This window comes from Festucalex cinctus, chromosome 16 (assembly GCF_051991245.1).
Source record: "Festucalex cinctus isolate MCC-2025b chromosome 16, RoL_Fcin_1.0, whole genome shotgun sequence".
NCBI classification, from domain to species: Eukaryota; Metazoa; Chordata; class Actinopteri; order Syngnathiformes; family Syngnathidae; genus Festucalex; species Festucalex cinctus.
In genome coordinates this window covers 3,602,501-3,617,500 of record NC_135426.1, presented here as the reverse complement: position 1 = coordinate 3,617,500, position 15,000 = coordinate 3,602,501, and the positions used below count along the sequence as shown (strand labels likewise).

At 37.2% G+C, this 15,000-nt stretch overlaps 3 protein-coding genes across 5 annotated transcripts in view; 1 reads left to right on the top strand and 2 right to left on the bottom strand.

Annotated features, from left to right (window-relative positions):
- The window catches only part of LOC144003279 (tetraspanin-9), a 29,486-nt gene extending 15,683 nt beyond the window's left edge, over positions 1-13,803 (bottom strand). The window contains exons 1-4 of one of the 3 annotated variants that reach the window (XM_077499362.1): positions 13,564-13,803; positions 13,106-13,147; positions 12,972-13,045; positions 12,694-12,885 (exon numbers count right to left, since the gene is read on the bottom strand). In XM_077499362.1, coding sequence (XP_077355488.1) covers positions 12,694-12,885; positions 12,972-13,034 — 255 coding nt within the window. In that variant the 5' untranslated portion in view covers positions 13,035-13,045; positions 13,106-13,147; positions 13,564-13,803. Of the gene's footprint in view, positions 1-12,693; positions 12,886-12,971; positions 13,046-13,105; positions 13,148-13,453; positions 13,542-13,563 lie in introns of those variants that run through there. The other 2 variants (XM_077499363.1, XM_077499364.1) reach the window with 2 other exon arrangements.
- Positions 3,272-6,100, top strand: LOC144004212 (uncharacterized). The gene is made up of 6 exons (XM_077501237.1): positions 3,272-3,736; positions 4,171-4,421; positions 4,591-4,873; positions 5,063-5,347; positions 5,663-5,811; positions 5,916-6,100. The coding sequence occupies exons 1-6, from the start codon at positions 3,525-3,527 to the stop codon at positions 6,080-6,082; spliced, it is 1,347 nt and encodes a 448-aa protein (XP_077357363.1). The 5' UTR covers positions 3,272-3,524; the 3' UTR covers positions 6,083-6,100.
- A 673-nt stretch (positions 13,804-14,476) lies between the features above and the next one.
- The window catches only part of LOC144003759 (fibroblast growth factor 23-like), a 12,653-nt gene continuing 12,129 nt past the window's right edge, over positions 14,477-15,000 (bottom strand). Inside the window, exon 3 of the mRNA XM_077500305.1 lies at positions 14,477-15,000. This exon is cut by the window's right edge and continues 1,121 nt beyond it. The gene's annotated coding sequence lies outside the window, so the exon portion shown is untranslated.

The window sequence follows — 15,000 nt, the reverse complement described above, 5'->3', positions numbered from 1 at the left end:
TTTTTTCAATTTTAGCTTTTTTAGTTAGTTTTAGTTTATTAAAATAACCTTGGTGGCAACAAGAGGAATAATTACAGTAATAATAATAATATTAAAATATCAAACCTTGGAAAAATTGTCCACCAAAATGCTTCACGACAGTAAAAGAAAAAAAAAAAAAAAGAAAGAAAAAACCAAAACAAAAAACCTTGTTATGAAAGCATTAAGAAATCTATTTAATATTTTATTTTTAGAATGAAAACCCCTCCAAAAATAATTTTATTATTATTATTATTTTTTTTTTAAAGAGCTCAAAATTGTTCATTCGGTAGTCTTACCGATTCAACGTCTTATCATCATTGCTCTTTTTTTTTTTTTTTTTTTTTTGTGTGTGTATGTGTGCGTGCGTTTGCGTGTGTGCGTTTGCGTGCGTGCGTGCGTGCGCGTGCAAATACGTATAAATTTATACTCATGAATTCACCTAAAACCTTATAAATATCCCATTACCCTTCGCCTTAACCAGGTACTTCAGAATCTTGCCAGAGTCGTGAGGTTCAAATGGTCAGGAGACCAGAGAAAAGGTCAGAAAAATAAAGAGAAAAGAAAGATAAATCAAAGTGAAATCCAGCACCGACCAAACACTTCCTGCCTTCCCCATGGTTACAAAATCAAAGTCTTACGCCAACCCCGGAAGCCTCTAAATTCCAACAAATTAGCGAGATCTCAAGAGACCAGAGGAAAAACTAAAGAGAGGAAGGAGGGAAGGATCGATGAGGCAGAGTGAGATCCATAGAAGCCAGTACATCCAATCCATCAAAGTGAAATCCAGCACCAACCAAACCCCTCCTGCGTGGTTACAAAACCAGAGTCTTATGCCAACCCCAGAAACCTCAAACTTCCAATAAATTGAGATCTCAAGTGACCAGAGGAAAAACTAATGAGAGGAAGGAGGGAAGGATAGATAAAGCAAAGTGAAATCCACAGACACCAGCACCCACTGATTCAAGGGGCTGTGGGAGGGAGAGGCAAATTCTGTTTGAGTTTCAGTAGATGCTGGTGCGATGGATCTGGCATGCATAAGGACCACCACCAAAGAAAAAAGCCGTCAACCGCGGTCCAGCAAAGCGAGCACCGCCCCCCCCCCGGAATCCCCAGGCCGCGGCAGCACCAAGGCCACCCCCAAGCCACCCGAGCGGACACCGGTCGGCGAGCCAACCCAGACGCCCGGAACACCCCCGCCCCAGCCCCGGCCCACACCCCCGAGCCCAAGGCCGCAGAACGAGGCCCGGCGAGCCCCCACAGCTCCCCTGGGGACCGCCCCAGCCCCCATCCCCCCACGACCCCCCCGCACCCCACCCAAACCCGCCACCCGCCACGACCCAGGCCCCGCCACCCCCGGCCCCCAAACCCCCGAACACACCTCGACCCCCAGCACCCAACCCCCCACCCACCCATACCTCCACCCCCCACCAAACAAGCCGCCCCCCCCCCGACGACCGCCAACCCCCCCGCGAACCCCGCCCCCCACCCCCGGAAACCGGCACCGGGCAGCAGCGCAGAGAGGGAAGACGTGCCCACCCCACCTCCAGCCGTGCGAAAGGAGCACAGCGGCGGGAGGGGGGAAGCAGAGGAGGAAGCACCGGGGGAGAGGCGGAACACCAGAACACCGAGCCCGGTGGGAAGAGGCCCCGGTCGTCACGCCAGAGCTACCCCCCGCCCGACCACGGGGGACGGCGTCAAGAAAATTGACTAATTAGCATGCAGTAACACCAAGTGTTGATGCTTAGTGCCCACTAGAAATAAATCTTAAGGAGTTAGTGAGTATAGTGTCGTATAGTGTGGTGTGCTCGAGCCCACTAGCAGCAACTAGGTTCCTGACTATATAAAAATAAAAACAATCAGATACAAAATACCAAATACAGAAGCAGCGAAAACAGAAGTTGTAACGATGTGGTGGCTCTCGTTAACAGGCAGAATCTAGGCAGGATTAAGTTGCCAAGTTAAGATTAAAATATTCTATGTACATAGACCATATTTGTTTAAATCTTGATACTTGATTTTTATTTAAGGCAGAGATTTTTTCCATTGAGATATAATTTATTAGTAAGTTTAACCAGTGGTCGATATTTAGAGATTGTTTATTTTTCCAATTGACAAGGATTATTTTTTTAGCAATAGTAAGGGCTATAAGTATATATTGAGATTGTTTACATGGTAGCTCAGTTATTGTTAAGTCACCTAATAAACACAATCTTGGAGATAAAGGAAGCCTACAGTTTAATATATCAGCAAGCTTTTCCAAGATTTTAGTCCAGAAATGCAGCACTGGAGTACATGACCATAAAGCATGAAGATAAGTATCGGCAGTGTTTTGTGAGCACTGGAGACAAATGTCGGAGTCAGAGAGTCCCATTTTTTTCATCATATATTGTGTAATATATGTTCTATGAAGTATCTTATATTGGATAAGTTGTAAATTTGTCTGTTTGGTCATTTTAAATACATTTTCACAGATTTGGGTCCAAAAGTCTGGTTCCGGAACTATAGACAAGTCTTTTTCCCATTTTAAAGTCGGTAAATACGTTTTATTTGTGTATAAAAATAACTTATACATTTTTGATATTTTCTTTATTGTTGTTGGAGAAAGCTTTATAATATCTTTAGCTAAGACAGGCAGTTGGAGCGTATCCTGAAGTGTTGGGATTTGTTTCTTAACCATATTTTTAACTTGTGGATAATGTAAGAAATTTCCGTTTTTTATTTCATATTTTTGGACCAAGTTTGTATACGATATAAACTTATTATCTGAGAAAAGATGATGAAGGTGTGTAATTCCTTTCTGCTCCCATAAGCTTAAATGGAACGACTGATTATTAAGTTGAAAGTCTGGGTTATGCCAAATGGGAGAGAGCCCACAGGGCGCCAATTGGGAGTTTGTAATTTCTAATGCCTTCCACCAGGCAGTCAGGGTGGCGGCTATCATTGGGTTTTTAAAACAATTATGTCGTTTTATTGATTTTGTAATAAAGAGTAAATCTAACAGTCTAAGATTATTACAATCCTTCTGCTCCAATTCCAACCAACAGTTAGTATCTCTGTTGGGTTGTGTCCATAGCACAAGATATTGTAGTTGATTAGCTATATAATAGTACATAAAGTTTGGTGCCTCTAAACCTCCTTTAGATTTACTTTCCTGAAGAGTAGATAGACTAATTTTGGCTTTTTTTTTTATTCCAATAGAATTTTATGATAGCAGAGTCCAGCGATTGGAACCAGTTAGACGTAGGTTTAAAGGCCAAATGTGAAGTAAGGTTGGCCAACCATGTTTTTGAGTAATACCAATGGCTAAACCATTGTCAGCATATTTTCGTTGTTTTTTTTAACGCAACCCTTTCAGGTTCTTAGTTTAACCCATAGCAACGCCCTTGACAACGAAAATGCTTTTCTTCGACAATCTTCGGAAATTTTCGGAAATGACGTCACACCGGGAAGTTGCGAGAGAAGTCGGCCATTGAACTGCATTGTTTGCATTGCTACTCGGTAAGATGACTCGACGATGTGTGGCGATGTATTGTTCTCAAGCTAAAGAAAAGTTGTACGAGTGGCCAAAAGATAACAGGGCACGTAAATGGACAACTTTCGTTCGCGCGAAGCGAATGAATTTCACGCCATCGTCGAAGAGTGTTCTGTGTTACAAACACTTCGAAGATGCCTGCTTCCTCAACCAGTCTGCTTATGATAAAGGATTTGCAAAAAAGTAAGTCATTACAATTATTTTGAAAACACGTGGAATTTTTGGATAGATCACTGATGACTTTGACAAAGCAGAGCTTCCAACAGTTGTGGAATGAACAGTAGAAGCTAGCGACGTTAACCGAAAGCTAACGTCTCGGTGCTTTTCATATCAACGATGAGTAATAATGGCAGTGAGACAAATTGTTCTGGAAGTAAATTTCAATAGGTTGGCAGCATTGCTTTGTTGATGAAAGAACATAACACGTCCTTTTGAAAAACTGCCAATCATATGTCAATCGTACTGCATTTTATGAGTCATTAAATAATTAAATATTTGGTAAGGCAGGGTTAGATGAAATGTGATAGTATTTTTTTTAATTCTATATTTAAATGCTGGTTGGTTTTATAGGTTTTATGAGCGAAGCATATTTTTAGTGTCTCCTTATGTTTCTGCAGGTTATTGCTCAATGCAACTGCTGTCCCAACAATTCACTTGCCTCCACAAGACCAGCAGCAGATTCAAAATCCACCTGCCCAGCGTGCAGCAGCAGCTAACCGAGAAAGGAAGCGAGCCGTAGCTGAGGCTATCACCTCTGCAGCTGCCTCTGAACAAGAAATGGCTGATTACGAGGGTCAGTTATTGCAGGATGAATCCTGTTCTAACAGCGAAGATGATGAAGTTATGCCACCACATAATGTGGATAAAAGTAAGTTAGGTGGAGTTGTTTTAGTCACTATGTACTTGCATGATTCAAATGTGTTGGATGGCCGTGATACAGACATTGAAATGGTGGTCACTGAAACAATGACTGCCATTAGTGATAATCATATACATACGTTGATTATAAAACATGTTTATCTTTTCAATTTGTTCAGTGATGCAGACATTGAAGTATTGTCCTCCATGTGAGAAATGCAAGAAGAGGGCAAATTACCGGTCCATTGGTATACAATGCAACTTGGGCCAAACAGAACCCAAAAGGAAAAAAGCCTGTATGTCACTGGTTGACACAGATAGTGAAGAGGAGAGTGACATGGAAAGGGACGGTCAACACATCCCAGACCAAGATGTGGAATATATTGCAGGAGAGGACAGCGATGAAGATGAACCAAGTTCATCAGACGATGAAGTGACACATGTCAGCTTTGAAGAAATCCTGTAAGATTATCATAATTATTTTCATTGTAAATGAGACTTACACAAATTGACATTTATAACCCCAAAACTGAAATTGGCCAAATTGACAAGAGCATAATGCTGTACAGATAATCAGCTTGTGTTTTCAAGCTTAGTTGATTCACATTTGTCTCCTAATGGTAATTGTGCATTATTGAAATATATTTGCAGGAGCAGTGAAAGTGAAGACCTTCACAAGCAACGGAAGTACTTGGTGTTTGAGTCCTCCCTGATCACCCTCTTGGCCGTTTGTGTCCTTTGCAAAGGCAGAAGCACCTGCTACCGCTATGTCAAAGGGACACTGGTGAAGATCCAGGCTGTTTGCACTGTTTGTGGGAACAAGCATCAGTGGTGTAATCAGCCCTTTGTTAGAAACCTGCCTGTACTAAACGTCCTCCTCAGCTCAGCAATCCTGTTCACTGGAAGTTTGCCAAGCAAGGCTTTAAGAATATTCAGGTAAACATAAGGTTGAATTGTTATGAAGCCCAAATTCTGAAATGGAACAAATTAAATGTAATTGTGACCTATTCATATAATGTTAAACTTTTTGCTTTGATACGCGGGCTGTGAAAAAAATAAAAAATAAATATATATATATATATATATATATATATATATATATATATATATATATATATATAATGTGCTTCTTCAAGTGTGATTTGTCCATGACTAGTAGAACATAAGGATGAAATGTAGAACTTTGAGATATAAAGCTATTTCATCACAATGTGACAATTTGTTAATAAGGCAATTTTTGTTCAATTCCAGAATCATTCTCGCTGCTATGCATTATAATGAAAATGCTGGGAGACCACAGAAAGTGACGAAGGAAGGAATACACTCCTACTGCATCGTTTATCCCAAATATAAGAGTGGTGGCTATTCTCTGAGAAAGATATTGGTGGATGCAACTTATGGTAAGTTATGAAACAAAAACAATTCCAGGCAGATGCATTACTTAGTGTAAGTATGTATGTCGCCCAAATATTTATCATCCCAATTTTTTTTTCTTTTTTTGCAGACTATGTGAATGACTGCCTTTCAGAGGTGATGAAACTGATTGACATTCCAAATAAGTACAGAACCGGTGATGTGGTCGTCGACCCACAATTTCTTACAGCAGCAGTGAACAGACCGGAAAAATCAAATGTTATTGCTGAGCACCATACGAGATTCCTCAGAAAATAAAGAATCACATCCCTTGTATTAAGTTGTCCTCATTTGTTTATTTTTATTATGATGTAACTAGTCCAAATCACAGTTCTGGAACATTTCTCTGTGAAACACGAAACCCTTTGAATAAAACTGACTCCTCTTCTCCTGGTGGTGGAAAATGTGCCCTGATACAAGACACTGCACATGCTGGAAGGACAACACGGTTGTCCAGACCAAGAAACTTCCAGCACCAGCGCACAAATTGTCTGTAGGCAATATGTCTATACTTGGCATCCTGTGGCCCATCAAATGCCTTGCCTTTGTACTGTTGCTTGTAGGTCATCCATGCTACCTGTAATCCATATGGGTCCAGGCACACAGCATTGAATCCAGGATGATCAGTGATGCAGTCCAGTACCTGATTGAAGTGTTCCTCTCCTTGTAGACGTACAGTCACTACTTTTTGAATTTCATGGCAGCAAACACATTCTACAGCTGTAGGCATTTGCTGGCAATTACCACAAGTACACCTGAAATTAAAACAAAATAAATAAATAGTAAAATACTGAGCGATGACACCATGAACAGAAATGTTATTGAACAAGTGTATTGCTATACCAATCAGTCAATAATTCTGTTTATGAAAACATTTGTTTCAAAATATACAAGTACGTGGACTGAATCATGTACAAAAGTAAGAAATAGTCATTGATAAATCTCTCAAGTACAAGTAAAAAAAAACATTGCTGAAAAGAATACTCAAGTACTGAGTAACTGCTTGAACATAAAGTCCGATTTGTTTATTTTTTTTTAAAAACGTCAGACAAAAATATAAAATTATGTCCAAATGCTGGCATCTTCAAATAATAAAAAAAAAATACCACTGCCTACATATATCTTACCAATCTTGTAATCTCGACGAGTCTTGTCTCCATTCCATGTCAGGTCGTCTGGGCGCACTATCAGCATCCTGATTAGCATCTGGCTCGTACATGTAAGGTCCAACGTATAAAATACCAACCTCCTCCTCTTCCTCCAACTCTTCAAAAACTTGGTTCTCCTCATTTTCGCTCAAACTATCGCTGATATCGCTGTCTGAATCGACGTTTGAGTGGCTTTCTATAGCGTCTGCATGGAGCGCTGCCATCGCTGTTCCCGGTGTGACGTATCACTTCCGGGTTTGTCGCCCGACAAGCTCAAACTTCGGAAAAGCGATTATTTCGTCAAATATATAACATATAAATTATTTTTTCATACTTTATTTGTCGGACAGTGTTTCAATGCTTCTATTGTGACCCTATATGGTATTTCATGAAATTACTTCACATTTGGTCTTTAAATGGAATCATTGAAAATAAATAATTAATCTTTTGTAAAACTTTCATTTTTATAGTAGCTATCCGTCCTATTAAAGAGATCGGAAGATTATTCCAGCGCTCCAGGTCACTACGGATACTATCCAATAATGGTAAAAAATTTAAAGAAGTTAATTCAGTTAACTTAGGTGAAATTTTAACACCTAAGTATTTTAAATTACCTGTAGGAAATGAGTAGTGTGGATCCTGACTTGTAGGGTTCCATGAATTTTCTGTAATAGGTAATGTTGATTTTGTCCAGTTAATAGAGTAATCTGATAAGTGAGAGAATTTAGTTATTAAGTTAAATGCTTCCCCTAACGAGATAGCAGGTTCTTCTAAATAGAGTAATATATCATTGGCATATAGATTAATTTTATGTTCTATTGCCCCGGAGTGGATTCCTTGGATCCGTCTATCCTGACGTATAGCTAATGCAAGCGGCTCAATAAATATAGCAAATAATAAAGGAGACATTGGGCACCCTTGTCTTGTACCCCTTTGTAGAGTAAAACTCTGTGATGTAATCCCATTAGTAGTAACTGTAGCTTTAGGACAATCATATAATATTGAGACCCATTGAATGAATGACTCCCCGAAGCCGAATTTATTTAAGACAGCAAAGAGGAAGGACCAGTTAACTTTATCGAAGGCTTTTTCTGCATCCAGCGAAATAACAACTGCCTTTTTATCATACCGCTGTGACATACTAATCAAGTTAAAGAGCCTCCTAATATTATTAGTAGAATGACGACCTTTAATAAAACCTGTTTGATCGCTATGAATAATTGTCGAGATTACTGTCTCTAGTCGAGATGCCAAGGCCTTAGCGATAATTTTAATATCGGTATTAATTAGTGATATCGGTCGGTAACTTGACGGGAGGGTGGGGTCTTTTTCTGGCTTTAATAAAAGTTTAATTGCTGCTATATTCATATCTTGACGTATATCACCCTTACTTTTAATTTCAGTTACTACTCTTAGAAATAATGGAGCAAACATTAACCAGAAATGTTTAAAAAATATAACCGGATAGCGTCTGGACCAGGTGCTCTGCCATTAGGCATACTGTCTAAAGCACGATACAACTCATCTATAGTAAGCGGGGCATCTAGAATATCTTTATGTTCAGTAGATAACTGAGGTATATTTAAGCTATTTAGGAATACCTCAATATGTTCAGGGTTAGGTCTATTAATTTCTGAGTATAGATTTCGATAATAGTTATAAAAAATATGGTTAATTTCTTCTGGTGATTGTGTGCATTCACCATTTATATCTTTAATAGCCGTTATAAGAGATTTTTCCCGATTCCGTTGAAGTTGATTTGCCAGAAATTTACCTGATTTATTATTATGTTCAAAATTATTATATATCAACTGTTGTATTATAAACTCTGTCTTTTTAGATAACATGTTATCTAACTGTATTTTTATATTCTGTAGTTCTGTCCATATTTGATTATTTGGGTTTAATGCATATTCATCCGTTAGTTGTTTAATTTTATCTTCCAGGTATTTTTCTCATTTTTGATCCTGTTTCTTTTTATAAGTTGAATATGATATAATTTTCCCTCTAATTACCGCTTTCCCTGCTTCCCAGAGAAGAGATGGAGATATATTTGGAGAGTCATTTATTTCCAAAAAATCTGCCCATTCCCTTCTAATAATTTTATCAAACTCTACGTCTTTCAGTAGTGAGATGTTAAAACGCCATATCGGGGGTAGTTTAAAGGTAGAGTCAATTTGTAGAGTGAGGGAGACAGGTGCATGATCACTTATAATTATAGAATGTATTTTTATAGCAGTTTTATCAACAATAGAATTATTTGTAAGGAAAAAATCCATTCTTGAGAATGATCGGTGCACCGCAGAGAAGAAAGTAAATTCCTTCTTAGTTGGGTTTTGAAGTCTCCAGCCATCGCTGAGGCCAAAATCCTCCATATATTCATCTATTACTTCAGCGGATCGTAATCGCCTTGTATATATCGTATTATTAGAACGATCTATTAACGGGTTTAAGACCGTGTTAAAATCACCTCCAATAATAATAGTAGAATTTGTTGCTAAATCGAGTAACCGAGAGAAAAATTCATGGAAAAAATCCGGGTCATCATTATTTGGGGCATATAAATTACCAATTGTATATACTTTATTAAATATAGTTACCTGGATAATAATATATCGGCCCTCTAAATCTATTACTATATTATTTTGAGTAAAGAATAAATTCTTATGTATAAGTATAGAGACACCTCTTTGTCTACTATTATAGGAGGCAGAGTAAACTTGACTAAAAATTTTTATCTATAAATAATTTTTCTTCTGATTTTTGTAAGTGGGTTTCTTGTAGGAGACAAATATCTGCCTTAAATTTTGAGAGATGGTCTAAATTTTTTATTCTTTTTGCCTGGGAGCGAGCACCACACACATTCCAGGAGACCAGAACTAATTTCTGCATACAAGCAATATAGACTCAGTCTTATGTATACATCTATATGAGCTGCTTATTAATGTTAACATATTGTAGGATAGCAAAAGAGTAATTAGGCAATTTATATAATTTATATAAAGAGAGAGATAACAAGTAGATAAGTATAATAGTGAAGAAACGAGGGGGGAAGTGAGTGTGAAGGAAATCTGTGGGGGATTCAACATAACAATACACCAGTAAATAGTGACCTAAGCGAGATTATTATTTTTATTATTATTATTTTTATTTATTTTTTTAAGAATATATTTTTATATTATTATTATTATTATTATTATTATTATATAACCTATACATGATATAAATTCATATTCTCAGTTTCGTAACCCATTATCCATACATATACATACACATATATATACATATACATACATATACATATATACATACACATACATATATACACATATACATACACATACATATACATACACATACATATACATACGTCAAATAATCACACAATACTCGGCTCTACCAATTATCAGTTAGAACAGCCAAGAGGTCGAGGTTGGGTTTCGGAATAGCTGGCCGTCGATATATAATTTATCAACGACCATCGAAGTCCGTTTACCCTCCTGTCTATTTTGTTTCATTATAGGAAACAGTACTTTTCGCCGCTCGTTTATCTCTTTTGGGAATTGATCATTAATCCCGAAAGATGTCCCTTTGAGCTCCCGTCCTTTACTTTTTACCAATTCTTTATGTTTAAAATGTTCGAACTTAGCAATAATAGGACGGGGCTTATTACCCTTACGAGCTCCGAGCCGGTGTACACGGTGAAAAGAGATATTATTTACCGTCTCCTGAGGGATCTTTAGCGATAATGTCATAAATTTTTTTATCTCGCTCTCTGGATTATCTGGGGCATTTTCGGATATACCTGAAAATATTAGATTTTCCCGCATACTACGGGATTGAACATCTAAGACCATTTCCTTTAGCATTTTATTCTCCTTTTTAATCGTCTCCAACTCGGCTGTGACAGCTACGAGAGAGGAGCGTAGCTCGGAATTATCTCGTTGGAGATGGCTTACCTGTTGGCTAACGAATTCCAAACTTGCCTTTAATTCTTTGACGTCCTCGCGGATAAGACAGAGGACGTCAAGTTTTTTATTTATGGAATCCAGCATACTCACCGATACGTCAGCGGTTACTAAATCATCCGTATCTGTTGACGAGTCATTTTTCCTTTTTTTCGAAGGATTATCACGACTAGCCACCAGATCATCCATCGCGCAGCTATAAAAATAATCGTCAATAAAACGTTCGAGGTCGTCCACACTGGATAATATTTCAGATCTTTCTTAGAAAAGAAAAAAATCGAATTTATCTAGTCGTTTAATTCGGGTTTAATTAGAAATATAAAGCTAATTCTATTTTAGCAGCAGGGCGCCGCCATGTTAGATTTTCCCAGTCTCGCTACCGGTCTCGCGATAGTCACAGCATCTCGCGATAGCTCTCTAGTCTATATTCAAAAACCAACATGCGACGTCATCTTTTGGTGCTTTTCTATTGGCGGCTGCAAGATGACATCACTTCTGTGTGACACATTTTCAACCGTCCTTATTCAGGTTAATATCAAAATAAATAAACTTCAAATCACATTTAAAATCATCTTCAAAAGCTCATGCATTAAATTAATTAGCAAAGACTAAAACAAAGGATATTTTTGCTATAATTATAGTTGGTATTAATTAAACATAAATTGGAGTTTGTTAGTTTTCGTTTTTTAAAAAGCATTTTCGTTTTTATTTTATTTCATTAATGAAATTGTTTTTTTCAATTTTAGCTTTTTTAGTTAGTTTTAGTTTATTAAAATAACCTTGGTGGCAACAAGAGGAATAATTACAGTAATAATAATAATATTAAAATATCAAACCTTGGAAAAATTGTCCACCAAAATGCTTCATGACAGTAAAAGACAAAAAAAAAAAAAAAAAAAAACCAAAACAAAAAACCTTGTTATGAAAGCATTAAGAAATCTATTTAATATTTTATTTTTAGAATGAAAACCCCTCCAAAAATAATCTTAATGTAATTTTTAAAATGTATATTTATACAGCTGTTTGAAATCTTATGCACTATTTAATAAAAGTGTAAATAGAATAAAATAATAATAATATATAACAATAATAAAAAATACTAATAATAACAACAATATATATATATATATATATATATATATATATATATATATATATATATATATATATATATATATATATATATATATATATATATATATATATATATAAACCTGTAAGACCATAAAAAAATCCAAACAAAATTTTATCAAATCAAGCTGATTTGCCATCTACCAGGGTGCATCAATACAAAAAAATAAAAAATAAAAAATAAAAAAAAATTTTATGCTATCACCCAGGCAGGAATATTTATCAGTGCACCACAACCACAATTTTTTTTTTTTAATAAATAAATACGTTATAAATTAAACATTTTAGTGTGTTCGTGTTCTCAACTAAGGGGTTAACTTCAGTTCACATTCATATTATGTTGGAATTTCAATTTTTCATTTGACTCTTTGGTCTCCCAGTCCCAACCAAGAGGTTGTGGGTTCAATCCCACGCCATTGTGACCACGTCAAAGTATCCTTGAGCAAGATACTGAACCCCCTGATGCTGCTGTCGTCATCAGTAGTGGAATGAAAAGCGCTTTGAGGGCTTTGTAAGATGGAAAAGCATTTTTTAAAATGAAGTAGTGTTTACCATGCCAGCAATTCACGCAATTTTTTTTTGCCAAACTTCTGCAACGATACGGACATCGCGGCCGACTCACGCTAAGCAGGAGGCACTTGTTCTCCTTGATGGCGCCCAGGCATCCCAGGAAGCCCGTCACCATGACGACGGTGCCCAGCGTGACGATGAGGTTGGCGGCCGACAGCGACGGGAAGGACGGCGACAGCGTTGCGAAGCTGCCCTGCGACACCGACAGCCACACGCCCACGCCCAGCAGCCCGCAGCCGCCCAGCTGCAAAACAAAAAGACATCGGTCACGCACTCACTTCTTCTCACGTGGGATGGGGGTTCCATTCCCATGCCAGTTGTGCCATTTACCCAAAAGAGCAGGTTGAAGAGGAAGAGCATGTACTTGACGCAGCAGACGCAGCCGCGAGCCATTTTGCAGATCACTGGAAGGAAAATAATCAGTGACTCTGTGTTTTCAAATGATAACATCACAACAAACTTACCGCTTCAATTACGGTAGTTGACAGAGGAGAAACATGGACGACCTGGAAAACAATTGACATCAATCAAAAACATTGAGTGACTGTCTTTCACAATTCCATGACTTCATAATGAAGCTATCATAAGGCACAATGTAATAATAACAGCTTTAAGTCCAATACTGTACTGTCATTTTACAATCCTAACGCATCATTAACTTCATTTACTGACAATTCAAAACTTGTCGAGTGACGTCACTGCAGTCGACTTCAAATGAGGCTTTTACCAAAGTTTGCGCTGCAAAAACGCAACTTAAACCCTTCGCTACTGTTAATATTCAGCACTTATAAGACAGTAAATATAAATAATACTTTTTTTGCCCACTTTGGAGGACTTTCTCGAAGGCCATGAGATGTTCGTGCCAGGAAAAATCGCATCAAGCGGAAAGGAAAAAAAAAAAAAAAGAGGGACTATTTCTTACCGCGCTATGAACTGAAGCTCGTCATTCCACGGAATGTTTGCGTGTCTTGATCTTTCGCATTCTGTTTCTGTGGGAAAAGTTAATTTAAAACAAAAAACCCGAAAACTTGGACCCGACGGAGGGTCTGTCAACATTAAAACGATGTCCGAAGTACATCCACAGGACGGGAGGAGGATCGCCGCTTTGTGGAGGGCGGAGCACACGGCGGAGGTAAACGCCGCAAGATCCCGTTTGTGCGCACTGCGCATGACCGGAAATATAACATTAATGTTTTTTTTTTCTTTTTTTCTTTTTTTTTTAATCGCATTTGATAATTCCATTTATTGCCGACTTTTGATTCGGCGTCGTTTTAGTATTTTATGTTGTTCACAGACTCTGTTTCATACTATTAATTTAGTTTTACCTGTCTTTTTTTTTGCATGTTATGATTATTTACTCCATGGACTGCAGTTTGCATGCATAAGTTTTTTTTAAGTGCTCCATAAATGAAATTGAGTTGAGGGATTGTGTTCGTTTACTATTTGTTTGTTCGAAAAAGTGAGTGCAGTACTGTGACACTGGCGATTTATTTTCTTTTTTGAACAACTTGTAATCAAAAGCCAAACATGTCAAATGCAAAACAAATAATCATCATACAAACTCACAATAACAGTAAAGAAAAAGGGAAAAAAGAAAAAATAACAATTATAAAATAAACCATAAAATAAAATTTGCCAGGGGTCTTAAACTAAGAAATATTAAAAATACTGAAATGAGAACGTCTTGACAGCCTTCTTATTTTTGGAAGTAGAAATGGACTGAAAATATACATCAATCTCTTTCATAAACAGAAAAAAATAGGTTTCGATTTTGCACATTTACATTTATGAATATAAAATTTAGCAAGATAAATTAACAGATTAATCAAATAATATTCTTTTTCAAACGAACTGTCATAGTTGCCCCCCCCCCCCCCCCAAAAAAATAAAAATAAATAAATAAATAAAAATAAAAAACATTCGGTAAAGAAAGCACAAAATTACAATAGATATTGTCCAAAATAAATTTGCAAAACTGTGACACTGGCGAGGCGGCCCTACACCACTTTCACTGACATCACAACACGGCGACTGGACGCTTACTATGGCAACTACATTAGGACAAAATGCATTCATTCACAAACTGAGAGAGTTATCCAATAACTTACTCGTTTTATGAAATGCATTCTTGTGTATGATTTCTGCCTGCCTAGTCTGCCATTTGGTCTAAATATTAAGAGCCTTACAGAAATTAATCACGTCAAATATTACTCTCAGTCAAAAAGGACTATTAAAAATTGACCAAATAAATAAAAAAATAAATCCATCGTTCTGGCATTGTTTTTTTGTGTTATTATTATTATTTTTTAAAACAAAAAACAGTATCAGACTTTTAAATTGTACATTTTCCCATTCATGC

Coding starts and splice junctions, on each gene's coding strand:
- LOC144004212 (XM_077501237.1), top strand. CDS start 3,525: ATGACTCGACGATGTGTGGCGATGTATTGTTCTCAAGCTAAAGAAAAG. Junction 3,737..4,170: donor GATAAAGGATTTGCAAAAAA/GTAAGTCATTAC, acceptor ATGTTTCTGCAG/GTTATTGCTCAATGCAACTG. Junction 4,422..4,590: donor ACCACATAATGTGGATAAAA/GTAAGTTAGGTG, acceptor CAATTTGTTCAG/TGATGCAGACATTGAAGTAT.